This window comes from Euprymna scolopes, chromosome 8, assembly GCF_053919585.1.
Source record: "Euprymna scolopes isolate OS-2025 chromosome 8, ASM5391958v1, whole genome shotgun sequence".
Taxonomy (NCBI): domain Eukaryota; kingdom Metazoa; phylum Mollusca; class Cephalopoda; order Sepiida; family Sepiolidae; genus Euprymna; species Euprymna scolopes.
Genome location: NC_136489.1, coordinates 68,091,282 through 68,117,968, shown reverse-complemented (window position 1 = coordinate 68,117,968; position 26,687 = coordinate 68,091,282). Strand labels below are relative to the sequence as shown.

The 26,687-nt window shown below is 30.9% G+C and overlaps 1 protein-coding gene across 2 annotated transcripts in view; it reads left to right on the top strand.

Moving 5' to 3' along the window:
- Positions 1–26,687, top strand: part of LOC145283599 (uncharacterized) — a 78,769-nt gene that overhangs the window by 45,799 nt on the left and 6,283 nt on the right. For both annotated transcript variants that reach the window (XM_080132535.1, XM_080132536.1), the window contains 5 exons: positions 8,920–9,069; positions 19,152–19,219; positions 24,007–24,133; positions 25,631–25,682; positions 26,453–26,492. In XM_080132535.1, the coding sequence (XP_079988661.1) occupies positions 8,920–9,069; positions 19,152–19,219; positions 24,007–24,133; positions 25,631–25,682; positions 26,453–26,492 (437 nt within the window). The remainder of the gene's footprint in view (positions 1–8,919; positions 9,070–19,151; positions 19,220–24,006; positions 24,134–25,630; positions 25,683–26,452; positions 26,493–26,687) is intronic.

Genomic DNA, 26,687 nt, shown 5'->3' with positions numbered 1-26,687 from the left:
TTTACTAGCTGTACCCGGCCACGCATCTTAAATGGTTATATATTATAGATTACTAGCTGTACCCGGCCACACATTTTAAGTGGTTATATTTTATATATTTACTAGCTGTACCCAGCCACGCAGTTTAAATTGTTATATATTATATATTTACTAGCTGTACCCGGCCACACATTTTAAATGGTTATATATTATATATTTACTAGCTGTACCCGGCCACACATTTTAAATGGTTATATATTATAGATTTACTAGCTGTATCCGGCAACACATTTTAAATGGTTATATATTATATATTTACTAGCTGTACCCGGCAACACATTTAAGATGGTTATATATTATATATTTACTAGCTGTACCCGGCCACACATTTTAAATGGTTATATATTATATATTTACTAGCTGTACGCGGCCACACATTTTAAATGGTTATATATTATATATTTATTAGCTGTACCCGGCCACACATTTTAAATGGTTATATATTATAGATTTACTAGCTGTACCCGGCCACACATTTTAAATGGTTATATATTATATATTTACTAGCTGTACCCGGCCACACATTTTAAATGGTTATATATTATAGATTTACTAGCTGTACCCGCCCACACATCTTAAATGGTTATATAATATATATTTACTAGCTGTACCCGACCACACATTTTAAATGGTTATATATTTACTAGCTGTACCCGGCCACACATTTTAAATGGTTATATATTTACTAGCTGTACCCGGCCACACATTTTAAATGGTTATATATTATATATTTACTAGCTGTACCAGGCCACACATTTTAAATAGTTATATATTATATATTTACTAGCTGTACCCAGCCACACATTTTTAATAGATATATATTATAGATTTACTAGCTGTACCCGGCCACACATTTTAAATGGTTATATATTATATATTTACTAGCTGTACCCGGCCACACATTTTAAATGGTTATATATTATATATTTACTAGCTGTACCCGGCCACACATTTTAAATGGTTATATATTATATACTTACTAGCTGTACCCGGCCACACATTTTAAATGGTTATATATTATAGATTTACTAGCTGTACCCAGCCACACATTTTAAATGGTTATATATTATATATTTACTAGCTGTACCCGGCCACACATTTTAAATGGTCATATATTATATATTTACTAGCTGTACCCGGCCACACATTTTAAATGATTATATATTATATACTTACTAGCTGTACCCGGCCACACATTTTAAATGGTTATATATTATAGATTAACTAGCTGTACCCAGCCACACATTTTAAATGGTTATATATGATATATTTACTAGCTGTACCCGGCCACACATTTTAAATGGTTATATATTATAGATTTACTAGCTGTACCCGGCCACACATTTTAAATGGTTATATATTATATATTTACTAGCTGTACCCGGCCACACATTTTAAATGGTTATATATTATATATTTACTAGCTGTACCCGACCACACATTTTAAAAATGTTATATATTATAGATTTACTAGCTGTACCCGGCCACATTTTAAATGGTTATATATGATATATTTACTAGCTGTACCCGGCCACACATTTTAAATGGTTATATATTATAGATTTACTAGCTGTACCCGACCACACATTTTAAATGGTTATATATTATATATTTACTAGCTGTACCCGGCCACACATTTTAAATGGTTATATATTATATATTTACTAGCTGTACCCGGCCACACATTTTAAATGGTTATATATTATATATTTACTAGCTGTACCCGACCACACATTTTAAATGGTTATATATTATATATTCACTAGCTGTACTCGGCAACACATTTTAAATGGTTATATATTATATATTTACTAGCTGTACTCGGCCACACATTTTAAATGGTTATATATTATATATTTACTAGCTGTACTCGGCAACACATTTTAAATGGTTATATATTATATATTCACTAGCTGTACTCGGCAACACATTTTAAATGGTTATATATTTACTAGCTGTACTCGGCCACACATTTTAAATGGTTATATATTATATATTTACTAGCTGTACTCGGCAACACATTTTAAATGGTTATATATTATATATTCACTAGCTGTACTCGGCAACACATTTTAAATGGTTATATATTATATATTTACTAGCTGTACTCGGCCACACATTTTAAATGGTTATATATTATAGATTAACTAGCTGTACCCAGCCACACATTTTAAATGGTTATATATGATATATTTACTAGCTGTACCCGGCCACACATTTTAAATGGTTATATATTATAGATTTACTAGCTGTACCCGACCACACATTTTAAATGGTTATATATTATAGATTTACTAGCTGTACCCGGCCACATTTTAAATGGTTATATATGATATATTTACTAGCTGTACCCGGCCACACATTTTAAATGGTTATATATTATAGATTTACTAGCTGTACCCGACCACACATTTTAAATGGTGATATATTATATATTTACTAGCTGTACCCGGCCACACATTTTAAATGGTTATATATTATATATTTACTAGCTGTACCCGGCCACACATTTTAAATGGTTATATATTATATATTTACTAGCTGTACCCGACCACACATTTTAAATGGTTATATATTATATATTCACTAGCTATACTCGGCAACACATTTTAAATGGTTATATATTATATATTTACTAGCTGTACCCGGCCACACATTTTAAATGGTTATATATTATATATTCACTAGCTGTACCCGGCCACACATTTTAAATGGTTATATATTATATATTCACTAGCTGTACCCGGCCACACATTTTAAATGGTTATATATTATATATTTACTAGCTGTACCCGACCACACATTTTAAATGGTTATATATTATATATTCACTAGCTGTACCCGGCCACACATTTTAAATGGTTATATATTATATATTTACTAGCTGTACTCGGCCTCACATTTTAAATGGTTATATATTATATATTTACTAGCTGTATTCGGCAACACATTTTAAATGGTTATATATTATATATTCACAAGCTGTACTCGGCAACACATTTTAAATGGTTATATATTATATATTTACTAGCTGTACTCGGCCACACATTTTAAATGGTTATATATTATATATTTACTAGCTGTACTCGGCAACACATTTTAAATGGTTATATATTATATTTTCACTAGCTGTACTCGGCAACACATTTTAAATGGTTATATATTATATATTTACTAGCTGTACTCGGCCACACATTTTAAATAGTTATATATTATATATTTACTAGCTGTACCCGGCCACACATTTTAAATGGTTATATATTATAGATTTACTAGCTGTACCCGGCCACACATTTTAAATGGTTATATATTATATATTTACTAGCTGTACCCGGCCACACATTTTAAATGGTTATATATTATAGATTTACTAGCTGTACCCGGCCACACATTTTAAATGGTTATATATTATATATTTACTAGCTGTACCCTGCCACACATTTTAAATGGTTATATATTATAGATTTACTAGCTGTACCCGGCCACGCATTTTAAATGGTTATATATTATATATTTACTAGCTGTACCCGGCCACACATTTTAAATGGTTATATATTATATATTTACTAGCTGTACCCGGCCACACATTTTAAATGGTTATATATTATAGATTTACTAGCTGTACCCGGCCACACATTTTAAATGGGTATATATTATATATTTACTAGCTGTACCCGGCACACATTTTAAATGGTTATATATTATATATTTACTAGCTGTACCCGGCCACGCATCTTAAATGGTTATATATTATAGATTTACTAGCTGTACCCGGCCACACATTTTAAATGGTTATATATTATATATTTACTAGCTGTACCCGGCCACGCATCTTAAATGGTTATATATTATAGATTTACTAGCTGTACCCGGCCACACATTTTAAATGGGTATATATTATATATTTACTAGCTGTACCCGGCACACATTTTAAATAGTTATATATTATATATTTACTAGCTGTACCCGGCCACGCATCTTAAATGGTTATATATTATAGATTTACTAGCTGTACCCGGCCACACATTTTAAATGGTTATATATTATATATTTACTAGCTGTACCCGGCCACGCATCTTAAATGGTTATATATTATAGATTTACTAGCTGTACCCGGCCACACATTTGAAATGGTTATATATTATATATTTACTAGCTGTACCCGGCCACACATTTAAATGGTTATATATTACATATTTACTAGCTGTACCCGGCCACACATTTTAAATGGTTATATATTATATATTTACTAGCTGTACCCGGCCACGCATCTTAAATGGTTATATATTATAGATTTACTAGCTGTACCCGGCCACACATTTTAAATGGTTATATATTATATATTTACTAGCTGTACCCGGCCACGCATCTTAAATGGTTATATATTATATATTTACTAGCTGTACCCGGCCACACATTTTAAATGGTTATATATTATATATTTACTAGCTGTACCCGGCCACACATTTTAAATGGTTATATATTATATATTTACTAGCTGTACCCGGCCACGCATCTTAAATGGTTATATATTATAGATTTACTAGCTGTACCCGGCCACATATTTTAAATGGTTATATATTATAGATTTACTAGCTGTACTCGGCAACACATTTTAAATGGTTATATATTATATATTTACTAGCTGTACTCGGCCACACATTTTAAATGGTTATATATTATATATTTACTAGCTGTACCCGGCAACACATTTTAAATGGTTATATATTATATATTCACAAGCTGTACTCGGCAACACATTTTAAATGGTTATATATTATATATTTACTAGCTGTACTCGGCCACACATTTTAAATGGTTATATATTATATATTTACTAGCTGTACTCGGCAACACATTTTAAATGGTTATATATTATATATTCACTAGCTGTACTCGGCAACACATTTTAAATGGTTATATATTATATATTTACTAGCTGTACTCGGCCACACATTTTAAATAGTTATATATTATATATTTACTAGCTGTACCCGGCCACACATTTTAAATGGTTATATATTATAGATTTACTAGCTGTACCCGGCCACACATTTTAAATGGTTATATATTATATATTTACTAGCTGTACCCGGCCACACATTTTAAATGGTTATATATTATAGATTTACTAGCTGTACCCGGCCACACATTTTAAATGGTTATATATTATATATTTACTAGCTGTACCCGGCCACACATTTTAAATGGTTATATATTTTATATTTACTAGCTGTACCCTGCCACACATTTTAAATGGTTATATATTATAGATTTACTAGCTGTACCCGGCCACGCATTTTAAATGGTTATATATTATATATTTACTAGCTGTACCCGGCCACGCATTTTAAATGGTTATATATTATATATTTACTAGCTGTACCCGGCCACACATTTTAAATGGTTATATATTATATATTTACTAGCTGTACCCGGCCACACATTTTAAATGGTTATATATTATAGATTTACTAGCTGTACCCGGCCACACATTATAAATGGGTATATATTATATATTTACTAGCTGTACCCGGCACACATTTTAAATGGTTATATATTATAGATTTACTAGCTGTACCCGGCCACACATTTTAAATGGTTATATATTATATATTTACTAGCTGTACCCGGCCACGCATCTTAAATGGTTATATATTATATATTTACTAGCTGTACCCGGCCACACATTTTAAATGGTTATATATTATATATTTACTAGCTCTACCCGGCCACACATTTTAAATGGTTATATATTATATATTTACTAGCTGTACCCGGCCACCCATCTTAAATGGTTATATATTATAGATTTACTAGCTGTACCCGGCCACATATTTTAAATGGTTATATATTATATATTTACTAGCTGTACCCGGCCACACATTTTAAATGGTTATATATTATATATTTACTAGCTGTACCCGGCCACGCATCTTAAATGGTTATATATTATAGATTTACTAGCTGTACCCGGCAACACATTTTAAATGGTTATATATTATATATTTACTAGCTGTACCCAGCCACACATTTTAAATGGTTATATATTATAGATTTACTAGCTGTACCCGGCCACACATTTTAAATGGTTATATATTATATATTTACTAGCTGTACCCGGCCACACATTTTAAATGGTTATATATTATATATTTACTAGCTGTACCCGGCCACACATTTTAAATGGTTATATATTATAGATTTACTAGCTGTACCCGGCCATGCATCTTAAATGGTTATATATTATATATTTACTAGCTGTACCCGGCCACACATTTTAAATGGTTATATATTATAGATTTACTAGCTGTACCCGGCCACACATTTTAAATGGTTATATATTATATATTCACTAGCTGTACCCGGCCACACATTTTAAATGGTTATATATTATATATTTACTAGCTGTACCCGGCCACACATTTTAAATGGTTATATATTATATATTTACTAGCTGTACCCGGCCACACATTTTAAATGGTTATATATTATATATTTACTAGCTGTACCCGGCCACACATTTTAAATGGTTATATATTATATATTTACTAGCTGTACCCGGCCACACATTTTAAATGGTTATATATTATATATTTACTAGCTGTACCCGGCCACACATTTTAAATGGTTATATATTATATATTTACTAGCTGTACCCGGCCACACATTTTAAATGGTTATATATTATATATTTACTAGCTGTACGCGGCCACACATTTTAAATGGTTATATATTATATATTTACTAGCTGTACCCGGCCACACATTTTAAATGGTTATATATTATATATTTACTAGCTGTACCCGGCCACACATTTTAAATGGTTATATATTATATATTTACTAGCTGTACCCGGCCACACATTTTAAATGGTTATATACTATATATTTACTAGCTGTACCCGGCCACACATATTTAATGGTTATATATTATATATTTACTAGCTGTACCCGGCCACACATTTTAAATGGTTATATATTATATATTTACTAGCTGTACCCGGCAACACATTTTAAATGGTTATATATTATATATTTACTAGCTGTACCCGGCAACACATTTTAAATGGTTATATATTATAGATTTACTAGCTGTACCCGGCCACACATTTTAAATGGTTATATATTATATATTTACTAGCTGTACCCGGCCACACATTTTAAATGGTTATATATTATAGATTTACTAGCTGTACCCGGCCACACATTTTAAATGGTTATATATTATATATTTACTAGCTGTACCCGGCCACACATTTTAAATGGTTATATATTATATATTTACTAGCTGTACCCGGCCACGCATTTTAAATGGTTATATATTATATATTTACTAGCTGTACCCGGCCACACATTGCTGTTGCTCAGTTTGTTTAAATAGAAATACAATAGAAAAAATAAAAATGTACTGTAAATTGGCTGAATATGTATATTTATATATTTAGTTATTTCACAAAAGTTGCATTCTGTAATGTTTATAGACACTTATTTTTTTTCTAATTGTCTTAACAAGTTATTTTTTGTTTTACACACCCACACAAGCACATGAACAGACTATGATAAGAACTATTAGTGACACAAGTTTTTTTGTTGTTTATGTCTCAATACTTGTGAATGCACAATATTTTGAGATGTGTTATTGTTTATAGTAAATGCCCAACAAATTGTGAAGTGCAACACATGCACTCACAAGACAGTAATGAGCTAAGCATGAAACAAAGTTGATGCTGTGCGATGTAATATGTCTCTTAATGAAGCCATGTTGTAATTTTAGTAACCGTTCATTTATGAAGCGTAGAATTGGATTCCAGAATATGAGAATTAGCGCAAGCAATCAGAATGGATAGTTTTGTGAGGGAGCCATTATTATTCATGAATCAGAAACTGAAAATTATGTTAAGTCTGTTTTTGTTTTTTGTTTTTTTATATTTTTATTTATTTTTTTTATTAGCAAGTTACGGGCAGTGGAAGCACAGTATCTGTGGTGACGACTAGGAGTAGTGGTAGGACTAAATATTTAGTGAGAAAAATAGGGACTTCTTCCTCTAAATAGATTGCGATTGTGATGGTGTTGCTCATAGGATGCAATGTAGCATTTCAATATCACAGCTGAATGTGTATAAAATGATGTTCGAAAGCTACATAAGATAGTGGCTAATATCCTAGATGTATTGAATTTGTATGTGGCATCTGTTGTTGCAAGCCTATGATAATTTGATCTAGAGGGGAATTTCTGCAGTCATTTTATTATAAATGGAGATGGAGATAAAGCTCTACTTTGAAGTGAGTACTATTGTAAAGATACACCTGAAGAAGGTTAGATATCAGCTGAAACTTTGAAAGAATAAGAACCAGGCTGAGAACAGTCGTCAGAACAATCTAAATAATACAAATTATCAATCCTTGTTTTAATGGTTGAATAAAACACATTAAAACTGAAGTCATTTTTCTTGTGTTTTATTTTTGTTTTTGTATTATTCAGACAACTATTCTCATATGGTCGTAATCTTCATAATGTTTTGGCTGATGTAAGATGAGAACAGAAATCCAAATTTTACAAATTATCAATCCTTATCTATAAAACTCTAAAAAACAATACAAATGCATAAAAGAAGCGGTAAAAGGAACGATCGGCAAGTTGAAAAACAGCGTGTTAGGTGAACGAACGTGTGTATTATCAGGATTATTGAAGCTGACTCAAAAGATTGTAGGCAGGACAGAACACAATTTTAAAACTCCACTGAAATCAATATTCAAACTAGAATTGCTTTGTTCACACCAAAACATATATTAAATAAACTGTATCTTTTAGATTTCTTTTTATTTTCAATGTTTCATCTGCAACCAATCAGAATAAAAGATCTGTTTTCATTTGCAGGAATCAAATAAAGAATTGTCCAACATGTTGAGCTCCAATGATTCGAATCATCGTAATCTTCAGAGTAACATTCCAAGTATCATAAGTAATATCGTGTCTGAATATCTACAAAATCATGTGATCCCCTCGACAACACCTTTTCTTATCACAGTAAGTATTGTTAAGAATCAGCCAAATTCATTATGCTTCACAATCACTCCAAACATTTTTTTTTTATTATTAATTCACATAAATAATAAAACAGTAAAAAAAAAAAAGTGCTTATCTAATTTTACTTCAATGTTAAAAAAATTATAATTGTACAAAACCTGTACGTACTTACCTGTTAAGTTAAAAATGATGTACAGGAAAAATTATGCAAATTAATCCAGTATTTTTGTTTTTATAAAATAAAATTTGATCGGTAAATGATTTCTAGCTGGCATTATTATAATGACTGTGTGATATTTTAAACTCTGCTTGTCTGTAATGTAAGAAGACAAGACATTTTGCTGTTAAATTTTTTCTCTTATTAAAAAAAATACTTTGTGTAATTTTGGTCGCACTTTTTTTTTTAACTTAACACATAAGTACATAATAAACTTTTTGTTTATTTTGTTACAAGCAATTTTTTAATATTGGAATAAAAACTGGATTAGCATCACAAAACGACTGAGAATACTGATAAGAAACAAAGTTTATATTTTAATTTGAAATGTTACTACATGATATGTATTGGCCTTTTGGGGTTTTTTTTGTTTTTTTTTTTTCAAATTTTTTTATCAGTTTGTTCAAGCTGGGATGGGAATGCCAAATATTCACCCACTGACTCAGATATTTCAACCGAGCGGTCTTTTTAAGATTCTGACCATCCCTTTAAATGCAATTGTTTGAATCTCTCTTGCACTTGGTTCACTGGATATATCTGCCACATAGTTTTTGAAATTCTTTTGGATGAGTCCAGTTGCTCTTATAATTACTGGTGTGTGTGTGTGTGTGTGTGTGTGTGTGTGTGTGTGTGTGTGTGTGTGTGTGTGTGTGTGTGTGTGTGTGTGTGTGTGTGCAGGTGTTTTGTTTTTTTAAACCTACGGTCACTGTTTTATTCTGAGGGAGACAAAGTACAAAAAAAAAAGATTCTCGAAACACAATATCAAAATAGTGATCATACTGTGTTGTCATGTTAGCTCTAAAGTTTTTATTCGTTTATCCTTTTTACCAACAAAAAATTTGCATATAAATATTTAGTGTTACTTTGTAGCTCTTACAATTGTTACAAATATGTGGAAAAAATATATAATTTGAGACAATAATTACTTTTAATATTATAAAAAAAAAGGTCGAGGGAGAAAATTCTGTTTTATCGCGCTTTATATTGTCGTCTGCTCTCAGTGAATTTGTAAACATCCGGAAAAAGAAAAAGAGAGAGAGAATATACGAAAATACAGCGAGGGGACGCCTATAAACTGTAAAGAAAGAGAGAGAGGGAGAGAGAAGATATGAAACTAGAGAGAGGGAAAGCTGCAGGCATCCGTCTCGCGTATTATTGAGCGAGTGACGCGAGAGAGATGCAGGTACATACAGTGAGAGAGGGAGCACCCTAGAAAGAGAGAAAGGTATACCATTAGAGAGAGGGAAAGGAGCGGCGCAGGGTGGCGAGTCAGTGACGACATAGCAGCCGAGGAAGAAGGTCAGGGAAGCGACAGTGTTGGCGATGGTGACGACGTTTGTGATGCTAACGACGGCGAAGAAATGAACGATATATTTTGACGACGGAGAAAACGAAAAAAAAGGCGATAATGAGGAATGACGATGTATCCCATGGACGAAGGAATGAAATTGTTTCAAAAAAAAGGAATGCGACAGAAATATTTAAAACCCGACGCTGAGTGAGTCGATTGTTTATTTTTTTCTCTCTATATCTCTCTCTCATATATGAAAACAAAAACAAAAACACAAAAAGGATGTCCTTCCATTTTGGAGTTAAAAGCAGACGACAGGGTGTGAACTGTTTATTTCTTTTGCGCGGAAATTCTCTCTCGAATCTATTTCAAGTTTGTTTGTTCATCCAGTTACACATTCTCTTTTACTTTCGTTACAATATATTTTTATATATGTAAATAAAATTGTGTTAATTTTTCCATTGGCCTCGGTATTGTTACTTGGATGTGTTTTTTCTGTCTTGTGTTTATAAATGTCTTTCGAGAAAATGGATATATCCCTCCCGTATCTAAAAACCCGGGAAAACTAATTTCTTTTAAATAATTTTTTTATATTTTGTGTTACGACTTTTACCCCTAGACATTCCAGGTCGTAACACAATGAATACATTTTTTTTTAATCACTATAGATTATCAGACAAAATCTTGTGTATATGTTTTCTCACCTATATGCAACTTTGATAATTGTTTTTTTTTTATAGACTATTAAGTGAATATTTATTGAAATTAAAAGTATAATAGGAGAAAATTAAAATGAATTTTTAGAAAAAGGTACTTATGCAGTCTATGGACTGTACTTAAATAAAAACATTGTAGAGAAATTAAGTCTTAACATGGGAAGGGGAGGAGCTTTTTTTTTAACAATTCTGTACTTTCCCTTAATAAACAAAAGCTACCATAAAAATTGAATTTGACATGAAAATCCTTTCTAAAAAACGGCATAGTTCGTATTCTGCATAAGTACTCCAAAAAAATGTAAACATGTTGAATTCTTTTTCTTTACATCCTCCCCACAGCAATATTTCCACTCTGGCGACATTGGGTAAAGATGACTGGTTTAACATTAAATGTTTTCATTTATTTAGTAACAATGTTTATTGTCACAATTCACATGATTTCATATAGGTTTACTAGTAAAGCATAAAATTAAGAAATGAACAAATTGGAGGAATGTAATTTCTTTTTTAATTCAGAAACCTTGTTCAAACAATAGGTAACTCTTTAAAACTCAATGAACGTGATACTATAAAGTGGAAATTTGATTGTGGTGTGTTGTTGGTCCTGTGCAGTTCTAGGAGGTCTACCTTTCTCCCTTTTGAGAAAGGGTGAGTTTATTTCTAATCACCTGAGAGAAATACTGACAAGGCTGCTCAGGCATTATTTGCAGGTCAGAATGTTCTTTCTCTAGGGTGCTGACTTTTCAGATCCTACTTCCCGACCCTTTTGTCACATCATTCCACTGTGGGAAAGAGATAACTTTTCTGAAGAGCACTTGATTTGTGTATTTCATAACGGGCAACATTTTTCACAATTAGATTTGTTCTTTGAGGAAAATATTTCATGAAAATTACATTTGCACTGCTTTTATTGAATCTATTTATAATCCTTTTAATTTAAATAATTACAGGCACCTCTACAGGAGTTAAAAGTCTACGCACTTTTTGCCTTGTGTATGGATACTTACACTTGTATCATCAAAATTTCATTTTAATACTTTTTTTTTTCTCTAATTCTTTGTGTGTCTTTGAGGCTTCTGGTCATACAATTTCACACTTTTTTACATGGTCCTTTGCGTTATTGTTGCATTCTTCAAGATTTTTCAAGCTGCATGGTTATGCAGAAGAAGGCAGACAAGGCAGTGTTGCATCATATAGTCCTCATCTCAACATTTGTGGATGTGAGTTCAGATTTGTAGCGCCATTTAGTCATAGCAAACTTTGATTGCTTCATTCTCGTTCTCAGGTGGTATACTGTTTTCCACTGGAACCAAGGTGCTTCTGAACTGATAGGGAAGGTCTCAGAAGAGAAAGTTCCGTCATTAAGAGGGGAGGGGCATTTTTTTGCTTTTTGAAACATAGCTGTAGTCCTACAGGTTACGGGTTCAACATCTGAGGAAGTTTCTCCTAGATTTCAGTGGTTCACGGCCCTGAAGGAGATGGCAATTATCACTGATCTCATTAATGGTTTACTTCATAACTGTCATCACTTGATGAAGGGGAGGCAACTTATCAATAAGTAATTGTTTTTCTTCTGATCATTGTTAAAACTTCAATTTTTATTACGTTTCTTTTACAAGAGTATTATTCGTGTTTATTTTGTATTAAATAGGAATATTGTAGTTTATTTCTGAACGTTGATATGTTATTTACTTTATGTATTTTAATATTTTTTGACCAATCTATAAAACATTACTCGATCAAGGGAAGGCAACTCTAATGTATGCTTAATTAATAACAATAGTTAATGGTCTTGCCTCTGATTATTCTCCTCATTAAAATTTCTATTTTTACTATGTTTCGGCCGATTTGCCATCCGATCTTCTTCTGGTGTATTGTTTATTTATTATGATGTTTATTTTGTATTTAAGTATGATTGTTGTAGATTACAGTAGTAGTGCGTTAATTCTTATTTTCTTTGTGTGCTTTTACTGCTAAAAGTGGTAGCAAAATTGTGTTCTTTTACTGCCAAAAGTGCTAGCAAAATATTTCCGAGTATATCCAAATAGTGCCACCTGTAGAATCATAAAAAAATAAAATTCATTATCTTTTCTTTACTCCACTCCTGAATTAAGTTTCAAAATTTTTATTCATATTATTTGGATTCTTTGGACTACTGTTCTAATCTTGAGTCTTATTCCCATAATGTTTCAGTCGATGTAACCATCGACCTTCTTCAGGTGTATCTTGTTCAACTCTGAATTTTGCATGGAATTTTGAACGTAATCCTTTATTTAATACATGGAGGTAGTATGTTTTCGTTCTGTCAGTCATAACTGAGTAAAAGTAATTTGCAATTGTATTTTGTCACCTGCACTGAGAATTACACCTTCAACCTCCAGAGTGTGACTTTGTAACTGAATTTTACCAAGTACTTTATCCATTACACCACGGGTCATGAATCTCCAAAAGTTTTTGTTTTATCATTGTTTAATGATATGCAGAGGCACTTTGATGATCGTCTCATCAGAAGGCATAATCCAAAACGTGTTTAACACTCACCAGATTTTAAGTACTCTAGATTTTTATTTGTGAGGTTGTCTCAAAAGTAATATCTATTAGAACAATCCCTAGATTTATTTTTGAACTGAAAACGGCCATCACAGCCAAAATCCGAGCACTACCAAGAAAGGAGCATGTCAGTTATTGACAATTTTTCGAATAAGGGACGTAACTCTACTTTTACTAAGAACATTCGGATCAAGTAAAGATTAGATATTTCGTAGCAGAAGACGAAGATTAGCAAACATTTCAAGTGACTCTGATTGTTCGACCTTGGCATTGCCGGTGGTTGTTTGTAAATACGTCAAATGGCAGACAACGTCGAATGTTCGCGAGCAAGATTTTTTAAAATATATTTACAAAACGTTTTAAGATTTAAAAGAGAATATATATATTTACCAAACATTTTCTTTAATATTAAATATTTACAAAACTTTTAAGGATTAAAAAAATTTTTTTTTCCTATTTACACAAAACTTTTTAATGTAAGTAACAAAACGAACGTATTTTAACAAAATATGTTTAAATAAATGGGTGCCTTTCTGAATGCTTTTGTTTTTTATAAATATATTTACAGAACATTTTACTAAAACTAATAATAATTATGATAAAAATAAAGAAATAACAAGAATGAGATATATTAATCACCAAACATTAAAAACTGATATTTTAACTGAGAATTTCTCTCTATTAAAAAAATATATATTTTTAAAAACTTTTAAATAAAATTATTGAAAACAAATTTTTTAATGGCAGAAACAAGTATAAAAATAACTGACTTGTTCGGATTTTTGCAAATATTTTGCAAGTTTTTGTGACCAAGGTGTGTGTGTGTGTGTGTGTGTGTGTGTGTGTGTGTGTGTGTGTGTGTGTGTGTGTGTGTGTGTGTGTGTGTGTGTGTTACAATTCAATATTTATTAAAAGTGCAATGTATGTCAGTGAAGGAGAAATCCTTCTAGACCGAGGCAATTTTTATGCAAAATAAAATCACAAGTTATAAGCAACAAGTATAAACAATCGAAATTTAAAAATATATTATTTTATTGACATGTCTTTTTATAACTTTTATTTTTATAAAGATGAAATCTATCACAAGATATAAATCTTTATAACTTTTATTTTTCAAAAACTTGCTATTTGCGTACAAGGGAAAATTAAATACAAGTAAGTTTTAACATCCGAAATTCTCAGTTAATGTTTTGTAATATTGTTATTAGTTTTATTAAAAAAAGTTCCGTGAATATATTAAAAAAAAAAGTATTCAGAAAGACACCCATTTTAAATATATTTTGTTTAAATACTTTTGTTTTGTTACATTAAAAAGTTTTGTGTAAATAGAAAAGTTTTTTTAATCCCTAAAAGTTTTGTAAATATTTAATATTAAAAAAAAATGTTTTGTAAATATATATTTTTCTCTTTTAACTCTTAAAAAGTTTTGTAAATATATTTTTAAAAATCTTGCTCGCGAAAATTTGACCATGTCTGCTATTTGACGTATTTACAAATAACCACCGGCAATGTCAAGGTCAAACAGTCGGTGTCACTTGAAATGTTCGCCAATCTTCGTCTTCTGCTACAGGGTATCTAATCTTTACTTGGTCCGAACATTCAAATAAATATAAGAAAAAATGTAAAAAAAACCCCAAAAAAAACAAACAATCAAATTATATTTGAAGTAGTTAAAACAATATTCTTTTGTTTGTAATAGATAATTTGATTTTTTTTTTATTTTCTTTTTTTTTTTTTTTTTTTTTTTTTACATTTACACAAATTTTTTTAATAAAAGTAGAGTTATGTCCCTTAGATGAACAGGTCTTTCGTCATGATTATCCAATTTTGTAGACTGTATCTGGGTGTGCTTATATCATTGAAAAGCAAGAAAACAAAAACTGTTGGACATTCATGAGTGAAACCTGATAGACAAGTCACATTTAATAATATCAATTTTTTTTACTGTTTATTCTCTCATTATGTTTTTAATTCTGCTCATTTTTTTTTTAAATATTAGCATTACTTTTTAATGAAAAAAAACAAAACTTTTTTATGAATTAAGTGCTTTTAATTTTCAAATTGTTTGATGAAATTTATTATGAACAACCTTTATTATCTTGAAGCAGGGCTAACCAGCATTGCCCTGGGAAATAGTAATTTATTTTCATCGATAATTTTGATTTCTTACTTTTGTCACATGCAAAGTAAATTTTACTGTAAAAGTGGAAGCCACAAATTGAGACATTATTTACTAAAAAATTAAATAAAACATATCCAATTAAAATCTTAAATATCAAATACATGAGAAAAGTTTTAGAAATATATAAATATATATTTCAAGGTTGTGAGGGTTTTTTTTTTTTTTTTTAGAATATATATATATATATATTAATTTCAAGGTTGTAAGGGTTATTTATTTTTTTATTTAATATTTTATTTTTTAAGCGATCCTCTGCTCTTGGTCACAAAAAAGTATGAAAATGAAATATGTTGAAAAAGACTGTAAATTTGTATTTTGGACAGCATTCATTCCTTGCAACAATGTTTGAAAGAGTTCAAGTGAATTATTTTTGCTGTTTGTGGAAGCATGTTGTATTTTAAAAAATTTTTTAAATTTTTGCAACGTTAGCATTTATTTCAAATGGCAAAAAAAAAAGACGCAATTGATTTCAATATGTATAATAAATGATTAGAAACTGAAACACATTTGTTGAATGATAAACATAATGTTATTAATAGTAATCATAATGATAATAGTAATAGTTGAAACAAAAATATTAATAGATAAATATAGTAAAGTATTAACTAAAATGGTGATTGTTTTAAATAATAATAACATTGCTAATAATATTATGGTACCTATTTACTTACCTCCCCAGGAGGACAAAGTTAGAGACAATGTCGGTTTTTAATGTGGAGTAAATCCCGTTCCCATCTCTTACAAAAACAGCACGCTGGATAGGGACAAAAATAAAAATAAAAATTGTCTCGGTCATAAAGGATTTCTCATACACTGACTGAAGACAGAAAAAGTTAAGTGTAGTATCAGAGCAGATACTTAAATATGGTCTTGCCCAAAGGCCACTCGGTGCGTATTAATAATAATGACAATAATAATAATGTCTATATTTTAACCACAGAATAATAGTAACACCTACATAAAAAATTGTGTGCATAAGTGTACAGATATATATTTATTATATTTATCTATTAATATTTTTGCCTCAATTATTACTATTATCATTATGATAACTATTAATAACATTATTTTTACTGTTTAATAAATTTGTTCCAGTTTCTAACCATTTATTATACATATTGAAATCAATTACATCTCTTTTTTTTTTTTTTGTGATGAAGTAAAAAATAAAATGGAAAGAAACTGAGACATGTGCATGCAAGTATTGTTTTTTTTTTTTGTTTTTTTTAGCAATTCACTTCTATAAGTAAAAGAAAAAAAAATACTTGAGCTAACATTGAAATCAAAACCTAAAGACAATGAGTCAAGTATGGTAACCATTAGACCAGCTTGACACGATCTTTAAACAGTGTTTTTTAAACTTACTTATTCTTAACATAACGAGTAAAAATTTGACCCCCCCCCACTCCCCATGTGATAATTTTTTTTCAATTTTGTCCTCTTAGCAGTCTTTTTTGCTGGATGAAAAAGGATTAAATAGTTTAACATGTGAGTCCATAATTTACCAAATTTCAAGTATGTAGATCAAAAATTCATTGAGTATATAGGTTGAGAAGTGTCTTCTCTTTCTCTCTCTCTCTCTCTCTCTCTCACACATGCATTTTTATAGATATATAGATTCCCATAACATATTCATTTGATCGATACTTACAGTTTACATTAATATTTATGAGGCCATGTAAGGTGAAGAAGAGTCAGAAAATCATTGATCCAATTTTTTTCAACCAGATTCATCGGAAAAAAAAAAAAAAAAGCTGAAAACCAACCATAAATAAATGTTAAATTTTATTGGACTGAGTTTTAAAAATTGCCTTTGTTAAAATCTTATATTCAGTCGATGAAATTCTTGGTTCTTGTCCAGAATTCAACCTCAGTAAAAACTAAAAAATATAATCTTTACGATGTACGTACCGGTCACTGAACGTAAATGTAATATTCCAAGTGGAATGGAACGTAAATGTAATATTCCGTAGTGGAATGGGGACAAAAATGGTTGGTCTCATTCAATGCTGCTAAGACTAAGCTTGTTTCCTTCAATAACTACAAGAAACCTTCTCTACCACCAATAGCAATGGCCAAGAACACATTGCCTGAAAGTACTTCTTTTAAACTCCTCGGCCTAACGTTTACAGGGAATATGAACTGGAATAGATACATTGACAGCATTGCCAAGGCTGCTGCAAGGAAGGTTGGCTCCCTCTACCGTGCTAGAAAACTACTTATGCCTCCCAGTATCCTATACCTCTATAAGGCAACCATTCGCCCATGTATGGAGTACTGTTGTCACATCTGGGCTGGTGCATCTGCTGCTTGTCTCTCGCTCCTGGACAGGGTTCAAAAAAGAGTCGCCAACCTGATAGATCCTGAACTGTCATCTAGGCTTCAACCTCTGTCCCATCGATGAGATGTTGCATCCCTCTGCCTGTTCTACAAATACTTTAATGGTGAATGCTCTGACAAACTGCAAACACTTGTACCTCCCCGACGTAACTACCCCCGACAAACCCGACAAGCTACTAAGTCTCATCCCTTTACAGTGGAGATCCCTAGGTGCAAGAAAGCCTTTTACTCCAATAGTTTCTTCCCCAGAACTGCGGGTCTTTGGAACTCCCTTCCGGGATTCTGCTTTCCCAACTGCAATGATATGCAGAAGTTCAAATGTAATGTTAACAAACATCTTTCTACTCTTCTCCCTTCATAATGACCCCGCTAATTAATTCCCTAATAGTAGCCCCCTGCTTCAAAGTGGCACTGTGCCTTGTTTGGGGTGAAAATTGAATAAAAAAAAAAAAAAATTAAAAAAAAAAAAAAAAATCACACAAATTTATTAACTGTTATTATTTTACAACTAAGAAAATCAAATTTTATAAGAAAAAAAAACAAGGTAGATAACTCTACAATAATAAAAACTTGTGATATCAGTATTGTAATGCTAACGATTTCACATTAATCATTTAATCTTGTTTTAAAAATGATTTTCTTTATTAAAAAAAATACTTTATCAATTTACATGATTTTTCGAATGTGATGTTTCTGGTCTATAATGGGTACATACATCCTAAAGGTTTTTCTGTGATGGTTGAACTTGCATCAAATTCTTTCTCTTTTTTTTTTTTCTTTTTGAAGGCTGCGACAGATGCATTAAAAGATGAGGAATATTTGAAACCATCTGCAAAACCGCCTGCACAAAAATGGCAAGTTTTTTTTTATTTTCTCATCCATTCTGTTAAAAATATTTATTCAAACTAGAAGCAAAGGTTTTAAATTATTTTAACCTATTTTATTTGATAAAAGTTTTTTCACTTGACAATATTTCAGAAATGCAATTATTTAACTATTTCTAACTGTAGCTTGCATCAATAATGCTGCTAACAAAAATTATTCCCAATATGAATCTAGATAAATAATATTAGAAATTAGGTTTTTAAGTAAATGTTCAAAAGTTGCTTGAATTGTCTCAGGGTTAGTGAAGATTGAGAACATGCGCAACTGCAGATGGGAAGTCAGTATATTCTACGACCCTAGCAAGCCAGGTGTATACAAGTTGTGATATTACATACTACTCGTCTCAACAACAAACGCCAACCCCAACATTATGTGCTATGGTAGGTGGATCAGAAATTTTGTAGGAATTTTTGACACCCCTAACATGCAACTGCGAATAAAATATAAAAAACTCGTAATTTCTCTTTTAAAGGTAGGTTGTTTATTTTCTTTATGGATTATACTTCCAAAATAAACTATTAAAGTTGTATAAAAAGTAATAGAAATATTAATTTTTTTATTTTTTAAAAAACTAATGAAATTAATCAAATTTTTCGAGTTCAGTATTTTTCAATTTAAACTTTAAAAGTCTATCAAAATTTTTCTATTGATTCTATTTTTACGATATTTCCAGGGTAAATGTGAAATTTTATGCTCTTTCCAATAAACCAAATATAATATTTTAGACAAACGTTTTTTTTTTAATTTGCGTCCCCCCTTATTTTGAAATGTCTATTAAAAAGTAAATAATTCATTTATGTGCCAAAGTTTTATATATCACAAATTGAAGATAAAAGATCAATAAATAATATATTCTTTTTTAAAACAAAAAAAAAAGAACAGTTTTTTGGAAATTTACCTTTTTTTTTTTTTTTTTAAACCACATTGTTTGTAATTTTTTTTTTTTTTTTAAATGAAACCTTGGTCCTTGCTCCTTTAATCGAAAAAAAAAATAGGGTTTGAATTACATTTTTCGAGTAGTTATAAGCTTGGAAAGACAGGGGGTCAAAATATTCAATATTTTTCACAAAGTTTCTGACTCACATAGTGCTGTGGTCATCTCCTTCATCTTCTTTTTTAGTCTTGTCATCATCTCTGATATTGGTGGCTACAAATGGGTGTGTGCATGAGTTTACAAGTATAAGAAAGAAAAAAAAGTTCCGCATTTATGTCTTCTGTCAAGGCCATGTCTCAGTCAGTTGATCAATTCATTTTCCTATCTTCTCCGAGCCATGATTTGCCTCCCATTGTGTCCAACTCGGAAACTCTCCTTGTCAGTCATCACAAACCCAAGACTAGTCACAAAATTCGCCGTCACTGCCCGTAGACTAACTCTAAATATGTTCATTTTTTTTTTTTTTGTCTAACACTTCATTAACAACCCTATTCAGCTGCCTTTTGTGTATCTTGGTGAACAACTTCCTATACCTTTGTTCTGCTGATAAACTTTCTTTTTTTTTTTTTTTTTTTTTTTTTTTTGTTCCTAACACTTAGGAGGAGGAGGTTAACATCAATCCTATCACAAAGTAATTAAGGTAAATTATATGAGAATGATATGATGGATGTGTACTATGAATTTTAAAAGCTGACTTAGATCTGATGACTTCAGAAAACAATTAAATCTGGACAGTACAAGGAAATGTGTACAAAACAGGAGACTTTGTATAGTCACATTGAAAGAAGGATGAGTGTTCTTGATTTAGTACATGTAGACGAGTTGATGTAGCGGAGTCAGCTGTAAGGCGAACATCAAGGAAAATATGGAAGGAAGTGATAAAAATGGATTTGAGAGAAAGATAAATAAAGACCTGGCCAAAGATGGGTTAGTTTGGAAGTCGGTTTCTAAAAGCTGGCTAACACATGTCAGCATCTAAAACAAATGTTAAACTAAATATGATGTTTCTATCTTGAAGAGAAAGTCCAGTTCTTGCGTGAAAAATACATAGGAATTGTAATGAAAGGTAAGTACAAAACTTTGAATTGGAGCAACAACTTTTGAAGAGAAGGAACAACAACCATGTACTGAACAATTTTGCAAGTAATAAAAAGTGAAATGACAATGATCTGATTGATATGCAATGTAAAGCCAGAACAGATCCAGAACATTATGTCTACTTGAGAAATTGACCATCCCAAAACTTGATGTCCTAATAAGGCAGACTGGTCCGAACATGTTGACAAAAGCAAGAAGTATATTAGCGCTTGTAGAGACTTAAGACTGGATAGAAAAAAAAGCCAGGCACACTAAGAAGACATCGAAAAAAAACCATCAGACAAGATCATGAGGAGTGTTAAATGGGCACAATCCGCATAATCACTGAAGACTTAACATAAGGACAGCCAGACAAATTTTGAATCTCTTGTCGAAGAGATGATAGACAATAAATCTGGATAGTGTGAATGTGACACAAAAAACGGTAATTTTACAGAATAAAGCTTTACAAATTTTGGCATCTACAGAACTTATTTGAAAACCTGGGTGCTTGTTTACATTGTTGATCTTTGAAACATTTTAAATGGAAACATTATCATGTACTTGCAAGTCATGGCGAAATTAGTATAAATTCCAAAAATGATTCAGTAGAAGACGTGCTACATGTATTTTTAACAAAAAAATCAGCCACAATTATGCTTGGTTTAAAAATAGTAGACCCTTACTTTGTGAATTTATATCAAGGGTTATCTCCCTTGTTTGTCATACAGAATAGGTCACACAACTCTTTAAAACATAAAATTTGATAAATTCTATTTTTATTTGTAACTAGCCTGGGTGCCCGGCGTTGTCCAGATGTTTGGAAGTGTGTATTGAGCCAAAAAAATGTGGTAGTGGGAAGGCAGGCTCGAACCCGTACCACAAAGGAGGCAAATAACATGAAAAAAAACTGACATCTTTGATGTTGTGCTCATCACGAAACCGGAAGTGATGTAGGTTTAAATTAAGGTTAGACAATCGAAAAGAGGGAATGAATTTCGAAAATATCGGCAAAAAAAGTGGCTCCTCCCTGTAGAAAAATGCCCAGTTGAGGGTGAAGGAATTAATGTTTTTGGCCAATTTTTCGATGTTTGTCGTCCGAAGGGTCGAGTTTCAAAACAATACTAATCTCATGAAAATCCAACGCCTCTGTCAAAAGTTTTAGACATGTATACATACATACATACATTCATTTTAAACAGACAGGTGAGATTTATATTATAGATTATTTTTCTACTGGATCATTTTTTTTGTAAGTTTTGGAATTGATACTAATTTTGCCATGACACATGTAATAATGTTTTCACCTGAAATGTGTTGGGGTAAAAGATTACCATAGTAAACAAGCACCAAAAAGCATACACACTTCAGGTTTCATGTATTTGCTCTTCAGTCATGGAGGAAGATGTTGCTTGTCATCTGCGGCTTGTCATAATAAGCTCAACAGTTAACATGTAATTGCATACAACTCATGTCACTTGTAAAGGAGTAATGATTAAACTTACTATTTGTCCAACCCACAAGAAACAATCCAAAGGAACAAGGGGCCACAACTTTATTAACCAACCTTTTCTTCCAAGAACTGCAAGTTTATGGAACTCTCTTCCTGCTGACTGTTTTCTTCCTATCTATTTTCAAGATTAAAACCAATAGGCATCCTTTGTCTTTGCAATAATTATCTTTCATTCTTGTTAGTCTTTTACAGCAAGTGGCTTCACGCCTTGTCTGGAGCGTTTCCATAATTTTTGGTATTTTTAAACCATGAATATGTGCATCTTGTACACTCCAATATTACTAGATACATGATCTCATGAGTAAAACTGTTGGGTTCTGAAAGATTTTAGATTCAATCTCTGGCGAAGAAACTTCATACATTAAACTGGATCTGAAATATTATAAAGAATGGAACATGCGATGAGCCTAACATGAATTGATTAAGTGAAGTGTTTGAAATGTACAGAAAGTTACAGATTATGATGGAAGGCATCTGCGGAAGGATGTAAAGTACAACAGTGGAAATGTTGCAAGCACAACAAAACCTCCATCTTTTGTTTTCCAGTTAATAATTTACAACAAGCAAGGGAGAGCACTCTAAAAAATTAACGCAAAAAACAAAACTGTTTTATCCTTATACAAATGAAGACCATTTAACACTCATGACATGTATTTCAAGTGAAAACATCGTGTACTTACATGTCATGTCAAAAATGATCCAGTAGAAGATATGCTAGATGTATTTTTAACAAAAAATCGTCCACAATTACATTCTGAGATTTTTTGTTTCAAAGCGGCAAACCCTTAACTTAACTTCAATTTGTCCTTGTTTGTCATTCTGAATTGGGCGTACAACTCTGTCACATTAAATCAATAAAACTCTATAATTTGAAAAATTCTATTTTTGCTCATAATTATTTTTCTACTGAATAATTTTTCATAATTTTTGGAATTTATACTAATCTCAAGATGACATAATGTTTTCACCTGAAATGCGTAGGTTTAAAAGATTACCAATTGTTGTTCTTTTTAAATGGCCCTTTCATCTGCTTCTACCATGTTAAATTGTCTTTGATCTCCTCCTACTATTTTACATCCTCCTTCATCTCCTCCTACCATTGTACATCCTCCTTCATCTTCTACCATTGTACATCCTCCTTCATCTTCTACCATTGTACATCCTCCTTCATCTTCTACCATTGTATATCCTCCTTCATCTCCTACCATTGTATTTTCTTGTTTCCATTTCAGCATCAAACCTCACTTGATGATTCAGTTGGCAACAAAATATAATCAAAACTCCACTAAAACGCTTTTGTCATTAGATGATTCAGAAAAAGAAATTTTTATGAACAAATTAAAGTTAATTTGGAAAGAGGTAAGCAGACATTTTGTTTATTCCGCTCTTTAGATGCATTTCAGAATGTTTTTAAGAATAAAATGCAATACAATTTAATTTGTTCCAAAAAATACTTTCACCAAGCTGCCATGTTATAAAGGGGCATAACTCTATATTATTTGATTGACGCAAAAAAATATTTTGAAATAAAAATAATTGACATAGTTTAAAAAATAGCAAATTGAAAGTAAATACACAACCGGGCAAGACCAGTTAGATACAATAAGTTTTATTTTTTTATTTAAAACTAAACCTAAAGAAAAAACAAAACTATAGAAAAATCCAGACCTGTCACAGAATGGAAACGTCATATTCCTAAAATCATTATATTCATTAAGTAGTTCTATTTTTATAAACTAAATCATTTTTAAACAATTTAAAGCAATTAATGTGAAATCTGTAGCATTACAAGGGTGAACTCACAATATGCCTTTTTTTTTTGTTGTTTTGAAGATGGCGATGCAAGACAGTCAGTTTTTGCTTACTCACAAAATTTGATTGCCTTAGTAAAAAATAAAACTAGTGTTGATCATTTACATAATTTTTGGAATATGACCTTTTCATTCCATGTTGAGTATGTACATCATGAAGATTTTTTGTATTTTTTTTTTTTAATCAGGTTGAATTCTAAATAAAACCAGACTGATCATACCATTATTTCTTTTATAAATAAAGTAATAAAGATTTTATACCATTATTTCTTTTCTAAATGCATATGAGTAGAAAAGAGAAAGATGGAGAAAAATAAAGTTTTTGATGAGCTTTTATGTAAACAATCACCCTTTTCTTATTTACTTGTCTTCCCATGTGATAAAAATTATCGTTTTCGATAAATTTGTGCATTTTTTTAGCATGAATAATATAGAATAATTGTTTTTGTGCTATCCTTAACTCTTCAGCATTCTTCGTTACCATCTGAACTTATCAAAACTTACTGACTTAAACATATAAATGTATGCTAAGTTGACTTACGCCTGCCAAGTTGCAATTTTTTTTATTTTGACCCTTTAGCACTTATTTCAAAAAATGAACTAAATCATATTTGTTCCACAAATCCAGATCCCTCAAATATCGAATTTCAAGTCTGTAGATTAAAAATTGACAAATTAGTTTGGTAGAGACCATTTCTCACACACACAGACGTCACATATCTATATATACATATATATATATATTTGAGAGGGAGATGAATAGCTACAACCTCTCAGAATATATAATAGAAATAAATAAATTTTCTTAAATATTTCATCAAATAGTCCTAAAAATGTTTTCGTAGATTTGTCTTATTCTTGCATTCAGTCAATTTAGTCTTAACTGATGACATTTGTGTAGTAGATTTATTCTTTTATATCTTTTTCATCCATTTCTTGTTGCAAGTCAATAATATGCATTTCATATCTAAAAATCATATTATTTTGATGTTTCAAACAGCTTTTTTATAATCTTATATTTTTTTTTCTATTTTTACAAATTCAGAATCACTTGAAATATCACCACAAATTAAAGACGTTTGAAAAACATCATAAAGGTTTGTATTACTCTTTTTTTTAGTTCATTTTTCTTTCCTTTCTTTTTCTGTTTTTTTTTTTTTTCAAATGCTTATACAAGCAAGGCAGTGGCTAAATTCTCCAGACTATAGTAGAACAGTCATTAAAAATGGGCGTAATACTATAAGACAAATCTTCTTTCCTTTATAAGAAACCTTTCCAGCCATCCATTGTAATGGCCGATGGTACCCTTCCCAAAAGTCCGATGTTCAAACTCCTCGGCCTTATATTTGTCTGGTAACATGCAATGAAATAAATGAATAGAAGATACTGCCAATTCTGCAGCAAAGAAGTTTGGTTCCCTTTAATGGGTAGGAAACTTCTCACTTGCTAGTGTCATATATTTCTATAACGCTGCCATTGCCCATACATGGAATATTGTCACATCTGGGTTGATTTATCGACTACTTGTCACTTCCTCCTAAATATGGTAAATAAAAGAATTTCTAACCTAATACATTCCACACTGACTGCTAAGCTCCAGCTTATGTCACATCACTACAAGGTTATATATGATAAAAAACTAAAGAAAGAAAGAACTTTGTTTTATTTGGATTCTCACATGTGAGCTCTGTCATCATCCTCATCACTCAAGAAATACTGATATAAAACTTTTAAATGTTAAGCTTAAAATAGCATTTTCAATTCATTGCCTTTTATTGTTTTTCTTTTTTTCTTTTTAATATAAAACAAAAACAAGGAACATGACAAAACCTCATATTTTTTCCTTTTGGTTATTCTTTTTTTTCAGATAAAGAAAATCAAATAAATCCAACTCCATCAGTTGAACGGTAAGATATTCTTTGATCCAAGTAATTTTTGTACATTTAATTAACCTGTTTCATTGAATAATCGTGTTTAGAAATTTTATATTTGGTTCTATTAATCCATTTCAAGAAAAAAAAACATCTATAGTTATCTTTTAATCCAAGTTTATAAATAATTCCATTTTCTTGATTCCTTTTTCCATTTGTCTGTGACTGCAG